The 9,486-nt window shown below is 29.2% G+C and overlaps 1 protein-coding gene across 1 annotated transcript; it reads left to right on the top strand.

The window, feature by feature from the left end:
- The first annotated feature begins 5,294 nt into the window (after positions 1–5,294).
- LOC114369710 (dof zinc finger protein DOF3.5-like) lies at positions 5,295–6,649 on the top strand. The gene has a single exon (XM_028326955.1). The coding sequence runs from the start codon at positions 5,627–5,629 to the stop codon at positions 6,554–6,556; it is 930 nt and encodes a 309-aa protein (XP_028182756.1). The 5' UTR covers positions 5,295–5,626; the 3' UTR covers positions 6,557–6,649.
- The last annotated feature ends 2,837 nt before the right edge of the window (positions 6,650–9,486 follow it).

Raw genomic sequence — 9,486 nt, 5'->3', positions numbered from 1 at the left:
TTTACATTGTTAAATAGATGAAATGGGGATAGTCAATACTTGATTAAAACTCCAATTTTGCTTCCGATAGGTTTAGCATATTTTGTTTCCCTTAGCTTTGCCGGTCTCTCAAATTTTAAGAATATAAACAAAAAGATTATTCAAACTTCGTGTTGAAATCTTGTCTACTTTTTTTTTAATATATATTTAGGAACTTTGATTGAGAAATAGTAATGTACCAATCTTATGTTTCAAGTGTTTTAGATTTGAATCAGAAGTGAAAAAGCATTAGAGAGGAAAGAGATATGAATGATGAAAATAAAAGAGAAATAGAAATAAAATGAGATGAGAAATAAATAATGTATTGGTAGTATAAAGTATATTTTTTTACAGAAGTATAGATAGAATGAAAAAAGTATTAGAGAGAAAAGAGGTATGAATGGTGAAAATAAAAGAGAAATAGAATTTTAAAGAGATGAAAAATAAATAATGTGTTGATAGTATAAAATAGTTTATATAGCTGTTTATTTATAAATAATCATATCATATATTACATGCTTGTTAATTTAAATAATAAATATCTTAAAAATTATATCGATAAAGTTTTTTTATTGGTTGATAGTATAAAATTATTTTATATTATTAGTGTAAGAAAATTAAACTATTAAAATATATTAAAGGAGTCTAACTCAGTTGATTGAACAAGATATGTGAATATTATATATTCCTAATATCATGTTTAATTCCAATGGATTAAACAAAAAACTATTAGGAGAAAGTGGATAGAAATATATATATATATATATATATATATATATATATATATATATATATATATATATAACATTTATTTAACTTTTTAAGAAACTACAAACAGGAAAGAGAGACAACTCCTTCTCTTCCATTTTACTCCATTTTAGGGGGAATGCTTTTGGGATCCCACAAAAAAAATTCCCGATTCTTGTTTTTCTTCTCAAACAAATATTATCTCATTTCTTTTCATTTCCTTCCTCTTTTTTTACACTAAATAGTCTTATAAAGGAAAGAGTCTCAACGATTTAATAGTAGTAACTTAAATTTAAACTTTGAACATATTTCTCTAAACTTAATGGTTATATGTGTAGTTATTGATTGGCTAATTAAATTTGACACTAACATTTTACTATTTCAATAAGTAATCATCTGTAAGTAGTTAGATTCATTTAAAAATTGATTAAAATCATGTGAGAAAATTCCCTTCGTTCAAATTTGTCCATAATATTCATAGGTATCTATTCATCTTCTCCGATCTTCACAAAAGAAAGAAAATAATAATTTAAAGTAATATTTGATTATATATTAAAATAAATAAGGATATTTTAGTTAAAAAAATAATTAATACACAAGAAAGATGAAATAAAATTTTATGATAAGCAAAAAAAACATTGTTGGCTAATTTTTATAAATAAGAACGTAGAGAGTATTAGATTTTTTTTTTACAAGAATAATGATTAATATTCTCTAGTGTGTGAAAGGAGTTACTAGCTAAGGCTTTTTATCAGAGGTCAGACCATATACTATCTTTGAGGCGTGATTTGCAAAATAATGATGTCATCTTCGAAATTGTTAACGATTTCCTCCTTAAAGCCCTTTCTTATTGGATATATTTTTAATCTCCGAACGTGTAAAAAAAGTGTGATAAATATATCCAAACGTCAATAATAAATTGTGATTAATTATTATAATTTGAAAGAATTTACAATGATTGCAACAATTTTTTTTAACAAACTCGTAAATTAAATTGAGTCTAAAAGAAAAAGGAATACTCGTTTTATAAACTATAAATAATTTTTTTACATTCTCATGCTTGATTAAAGGTTCAAGTAAAAAAAATGCTTATTGTAAAACATTATTGTTAAATTAGGTCCATGAATAATTTTTAGGAAAAATTGCAATTGCAATGACACTTTTAATTTATAAAAAACATTCACCTTCTTTAGAATAATTTTTTTTAAGGTTATGATTTTTTAAATGATCAATAAAAAATAATTATGTATGATTTAAAAAAAATTAAAAATCAACAAAGTTTTATTATAATTTGTAATTTGATGTCATTGCATATACTAATAGACATTCATATTTTATTATGAAAAATTTATTAAAAAAAATTAAATAAATAGTGTTTAAGTAAACAGAAACAAATGATTTTCTTATTGTTTCACAATATTTTTTTTTTCTGTGTTGATAGCATTTATTCAAGAGTTAACAACCGAAGTATTGATTTTTTTTTTGTAGTTGAAGAAAAGTAAGAAGAATTCATCAAAGCAATAAAAATTTACTTTCATTGATAATATTTTATGCATGTCTCAACCGTCGATGAAACTTAAAAATTATATAATGGAAACAGACACTTAGAGATGATCACATTGACAATTATTTCAGTAACAAATTTGTCCCTCTGTGCCACGTAGGCTATTTTATCAATACGTTTTTAAATTTATCTAACCATTACATGTATGTTAAGAGAGATAAATCCAAAAAATTTACAAAACAAGATCATGTGAAAATTTAACATGAGATTGGTCCCTTATTTTGATTTAAGTAATTTTATTTAGAAAGTATTTTCAAATCATATTTGTAATTTTTTAATAAGTACACAATTTAATGTCTATAAATATTACTTATATTGCTACGATTCATAAAAAAATTCATTTAAACAAGTTAATCCGTAACTGGAATGAGTTTCTTAGAAAGTTGATTACTTTGGTTGCATATTAACTGTTCTTGACACCCCCCAAACCTTCCTCATTCTTTCTAAATTACTTTTTTTGTCATTTCCTTGTTAAATTATCCATCGAATTCTTATTGGATATATCATATGATAGATAATTGAAATAAGACTTGTGTAAAACTAACAACAATAATGATATTTCAGGAATATTTTATTTTATTTATATATACTTTAACATAAAGATCTTTTTTTTATAGAAATAATTATTTTTAGAATTACCCAAAGAATTGCACTATATTTGTTATAAAAATCGATATATTGGATTTTGATCATATTGTCACCATTGTCGTCTTTCATCACCATTTTTTATTATCATGTCAAACAAATTTCGTTTTCTAAATTTTGAACATATTTGAGGATTTCATATTGTCATACATGGCAAACGCTTCTAGGCAGCTCTTGTTCCGCTAGCTGATTATGCATTTCGCCTCATTATAAGCCTCTAACGTGGGAGACGTTTTAGGAATATTTAAAACAAGTAAACAATTTGCATTTTCATTGATTTATAAAAGTAGTATTATGGGAATATTGATGAAAATCTTAGAGTTGCATGATCCGAGAAGCCCATGATCCAAGAAATAAGAGTCAACGAAAAATTCATTGTCATCTTGAAAGAGACATTCTTTCTTCAGAAAATGCTAATATACTTGGCTCCCATGTGCCTCTTTCTTGCAGAAGTGACAGCCAGACCTCCAAATTGCGGACCAAAGAACTCGTATAAAGAAGCATCTCAGTTTTAGGGTTATGAAAAGACAAAAAAAAGTTTACCTTACCATTATTAGAGAAAAAAACATTAGCAGCCAATAAAGATGAAAATAAGTTGAAGTTCTATTTTAACATGAAGATGAATGAAACTAGAAAACGTATATGTTACATTTGCTTTTTATAACTATATTTTGTAATCAAATTGCAAAAAAATAACAATATCAGTTTAATTAATCACTAAACAACTACTTTGTTGAGAAGCAAAACTTGAAAGAACCAAGTGGTAAAAACCCAAAAAGGATGAATTAGTACAAATGGCAACGCTCCACTCCACAAAGGTGTTCTGAAATTAAATGAGTAATAGGTATGATTAAATCCAAACTATTAATTGGTTTGAAGGGTTTGATTAACCTTCGTTCTTTTGGACTGGATTCAAATCTTTTGTCGGCAGTAAACCATTTTATTTTTTTCATGTGGATGCATCAATTCAACAGCTTGCATCTCCACTTCATCTTGATAACCTAATTAATTTTAGCATTATTTGGAAAAGTCAGATAGCCGCCATGCTTTCATTTTTCTTTATTAGCTCTGAAATGTCAACAGTTAATTTCATCTCCACTTCATTTTTTGAATATTACACGTATGGAAAAATATATTTTGACACATAAATGCTAATAGATACCTAGTGAGAGAAAGAAAGAAAAAGTGAAAAAAAAGATAAATATAATTAGTGATATGACGTGATAAAAAAATAGAAAAAAATGAGAGTTTTAGGATGTGTTTGAAATATGAGATATTAAAGTATCACCGCTCTTACATATATTGGGCATGTATTAAGTATAGGTGTACATGTTAGGTTTTGTCTGAATAGTTAGCAATACAATTTTTTTCATTTTTGTTTCTCTACTCAATGAAACCTATACTTTCATTCTTACCTGTAAGATGTGTATTCCTTAAATTCTTTTATTTTAACTGTTCTCACAACAATTTCTACATTACAAGTTATTCTTTTTATTTTATCTTATGTGTTTTAAAAAATTGAAAAGTAATTAGTGGACACCCAATTCTAAATAACACCTAGCTAGAGAGATAAAAAGAAAGAATATGTAGAAAAATGTGTTAATAAGATACAGAGAAATTATACGTGTTAATAACTACTAAGTGTTTGGGATTATTAGGTGTCAAACATCACTCCTAAAAAATTTTATATTAACATATTCACAGCTTCAATTCTTAATAAATTTCCTTATATACGTATATGAAGTACATCATGCAACATAGTTTATCAGTCATCTCTGCAGTAAATTCTTCATCTTACAAAAATGGGACATGGGTGTAAAACCGTGTGAGTTTCCACTTTCTACTTTCAAACACCAGTGAGTGATAAGTGGAATTGGGATGCTACCCTTTTTGTTGGAATGTGCTTAATTCTCATAACTAGGTTGTCTGCTGTTGAAAGAAACCTAAAATGGTGCTACCGATGGCATTGCTTCCCCACTCACCCTCACCTCCACCAATTCCATCACGCCACGTGTCCTCAACACCGACACCATGTATTAGCCTACGGGGTTGTGACACACCACAGGGCTTACCTAACCCCATGCATCCTCATGTGCATGGGATGCATACACACTTCCAAGATCATCATGTTCATCATCTCATGTGCATCCAAATAAACTTCACCCCAACACTCAATGTGTGCTTTGGGAGCTCAAGCTTCACCTGTACCACATATAACCCCTCTCTAATTAGCAAACTAGCATTATCACCTTCTCTTGAAATTCCTCTCTCTCTCTCTCTATATATATAACACACAAACAAAAAGGGTGTATATATTTTTTATGATAAAATATAGGCAAGGTTTTAAAAAACCACAATTTTGAACGTAATATCATGGTTTTTGGAGTTTATGCAATTGCAACACGATTGCAATTGTAGTGGCATCGGCCCTAATATCAAAGTTTTTGGGGTGTCTGTAACTGCAACACAATTGCAATTGCAATTTTGGCCATAATATCAAGATTTTTTATGTGTCTGTAAGGGGAACACAATTGTGGCTGGATATCGTCGGTAGTGTTTATCTACTATTTCTTGTAATATCAAGAAAGGCAACGAATCTGCGACTTTTGACCGCAATTTAAAACCTTGAATGCAGGTGTATGCTTTGTGGTGATGGAGAGTGGGTGGAAGCCTGAGGTTGAGATATCACCAAATTGCCCTAGGTGTGGTTCTTCCAACACCAAGTTCTGCTACTACAACAACTACAGCTTAACTCAACCAAGGTACTTTTGCAAGGGGTGCAGAAGGTACTGGACCAAAGGAGGGTCTCTCCGAAATGTGCCTGTTGGAGGTGGCTGCAGGAAGAACAGAAGAGGTAACAAGACCCTATTGAGACAATCCATTGATGGTTTCACTTTCAAAAATTCACTACCACCTTGTGGCAATGTCACAGATCATAATAATAACCCTATTGGGCATTCTTATGATCCTAGAATAAGAACTTCTTCAGCTTCTAGCTCCTCTTCAGTGGTGAGTGATGGACCTCATATTGATCTTGCTCTAGTTTATGCAAATTTCCTCAACCAAAAGCCCAATTCTGAAGCTAGGGTTGAGAGTACTAATCCAGATCAAGTGCAAACAGTTTTTTATCCTTCTCTAGAAAACAATTCAAGGCTATCAAACACAGTTGTTGTTGGACCAAATACTTTGCCTGAAGAACTTGGTCTCACTGGGTGTTTGAATCTTCCTGAACAACAACCACAAACACATTCTAGTGAGGCTAATAATAATCATAACCAAATGTGCTATGGTGAGTTCAACACTATGCAGACACTTCATCAAAAAGATGGAATTGATCAGCAATGTAGTAATCATGGTGGTGGTGCTATGAATTTTGAGCTGCCACCATTGCCTGGTGAAGAGGAAGTCTCACACGATCATCACATGATGTGGTCAAATTCTGAGATGATGATAAATCATCATCATGCATTTCAAGTCACACAACCTCCACTTCTTGGACCTGATGTTCATGATGCAGACTTGTTAATAGGCAATTGGAGCTCCTTTGATTTGCCAAGAGATGCTTCTTTTTCCAGGCCTTGATAATAAATAAACTATTCTCTTCATTTTGCATTGTTTGCTTGTTATATGTAGTTATGTATAGAATGGATTGCTACTACTAAATAATCAGATTATTATAAATGTAAACAAATTAGGAGGGTCTTTTGTTTAGATAATTAATATATATATATATATATATAGTAACACTATATATTGATGATCACATTTAGTGTTATATGTCAGTCTGGTTTTATAGTTCCCTGGTATTCAAATTTGGTTGTCTGAAAAGGGAATTCTTCATCACGAGAAGTTAGAGTTTGTCTCAAACAATTTCTTGACATCAAACAATTACTGTTCCATAAGTATCATGGCAGGAGTGATACTGTGAACATGTTGTTGGAATAAACTTTTTCATTATAGAAAAAGAAAATCAAAAGATAAAATGATTTTTTTATATAATTTAAATTCATAAGGATGTTTTTATGAGAAATAATTATAAAATTTTATTACATAAGTTGATTTTTGTTCCATGAGGTTGTTTTTATAAAAGTTTATTACATAAGTTGATTTTTGTTTAGAGGAGAAATTAAAATTTATTTTATTTTCCTATAAATGCTCAGGAGACAAATTTTATCCAAACATTGTTGTGTTTTTTGTTTTTCTTTTATAATTTATTAACAAAATTATAAGAGCATGCTGCAACCGATTCATTTTAGCTTATATTTTTTAGTCCGAAGTCTAAAAAAAGAATATTCCTAATCCTCATCCTAGCTAGATAATGTGAGAATATTCGGTATGATAATTAATGTTACTATTTTTTTTACCGTATTATTAATATAAAATATTCATCAACTTTAATGATGATTAATATTCGTTAAAAAATTTGATTAATCATATTTAATTAATTTTTTTCTCTTAATCATAATTTTTTCATTTATAAAATTTAAATCCAAGATATTATTTAAGATGACGGACTCCATTAGGACTCAATTCAACCACTTATTGGTCAATAAAATTTATTATAGTAACAAATGCAATGAAACTTGTTTATTTACATTACTGATAAAAAATAAAAATAAAAACTTTTCTGTTTACATTATTAACGATACTTTAGTTGCCATAGACTTTCCTCTTATTCTTTTCATTTGACTAATTAAATTATTATAAAACTTTTAAGAAGTTTATCATTCTAGTAAGTCATAATTAACCACGCATCTCAAAGTAGTTCCTTTAAACCACGTATTCATCCCACCGATTCTTCTTGTTTTAAATTGAGTCCTCCCAATTTAGACTACTTCCCCATTTTGTTTTATAAATAGATTGAATGAATTGCATTAGCTAAAAATTAAGAAGTATCCTCCAATTTACTTGAACTTTAAAAAATAAACATCACCTTATATATCATAGACTACTTGTTTATCAACGAATGTGGTTTTACTTGAAATTATTTGGGGTTTAAATAGTTTTTCATTGAATTGAATCACCAGAAGACTTTGACAAGTGTAAAGGTCAGCATGGACATTAATTAATTAATGCAGTTTACAATTAATTAATCGGGGAGTCTCATTTTCCCTCTGAATTCCAAATCAACTTTATGAAATAACTGATTGGCCATAACCAAGTTGATGATGGGTCACTCTTTCTCCTTAATTCGGTCATAAAATTATGCCCATCTATACATTTTGTTTCATGTTCGTGTATGTGCATGTATTTAATTTGACTTTCCAGATTAAATGAACACAAATGGCCAAATTGGACATATTTTTGTGGTAATATAACATACATACATGGCGAAATTCATGAACCATAATACACTTTGTAGCGGGTTGGCACTCACATAAACAACTATTTTTTTGTCTTTTATTTTTGTGAGGGAAGAAATATTCAAAGTTTGAATATTTTGACGGAGTGAAACTACAAACTTGAAAAGCGAGCATCACCGACCTCAAACTGTGTGCAACCCATGATCCCGAAAAAATCCATGATCCAATTAAGTTGCCCCCACAATCGACTTCAAATAGATGAAAATAATGTACATTATATATTTATATTATTGATAAAATCCCTTCTTGGATAGAACATATGGAAAATAATACCGGTGCGTATTAATTTATATGTCAATGTGCATAATAAACAAAAGTTATCTATATAACGCATTCTGTCACAAAATAAATATCGTTTTAGATTGTGAATTTACAAAATAATGAGCCAAGCCCATTAAGGAAGGCAATGACAAGATCAAGGTCATTGACGGGATAACCAATGAGAGCAAGTTCATTTGCTATGAGTCGGATTGAACGTAAATAATCATTAACGCTAAAGGTGAATTTGACAACGAATGAAAGACGCTCTTTAGAGACACACACAAGTGTGAGATTTGTTCTCATAATGTTTGTTTAACCTCGTCCATGCAATAAAAGAAAGAGTGACAAAGGTCATGACAATTTGAGCGTCAGAGTCGCAAGAATAATGAAGGACGAGGAACAAATAGTGATCATATAGTGATCATGGCGTTTTGTTGGGATTTTGACAAGAATATCAAATAGTTCAAATAACACACTAATAAGTTAAGTATCACATGCACAAGGACTTGTGCAATAATTGAGTAATTAATAATAAAATTATAGACTATGAGAATTAAGAAATTAAGTAACCAAAATTAAAGACAATTGCGTCAAATAAAAGAGGCACTAGGTATACACAAAAAATTGGATTAATTTCAATGAAAGATGTTGTCGGGATTTAACTTCATTGGCCTTTCAAACATACAATCACTATATATTCTTATTCAATTAAACTCATATTATCATCAACCCAATATTTTATTTGTACCTTAATTCCTTTAGCAAAAATACCTAAGTCCCTTGATTATATTATCAATTCCTTGAATTAGTACAACCAAACCATTTGCATTTAAAAAAGGATTTATTGATGCCCAATCCTTTTTATTCTATCCCTAGACATAAAAATTA

The sequence above is a fragment of the Glycine soja genome, chromosome 10 (assembly GCF_004193775.1).
Source record: "Glycine soja cultivar W05 chromosome 10, ASM419377v2, whole genome shotgun sequence".
Classification (NCBI taxonomy): Eukaryota; Viridiplantae; Streptophyta; class Magnoliopsida; order Fabales; family Fabaceae; genus Glycine; species Glycine soja.
Note: the sequence above shows the minus strand (reverse complement) of the source record. Positions and strands in the feature narration are given on the sequence as shown.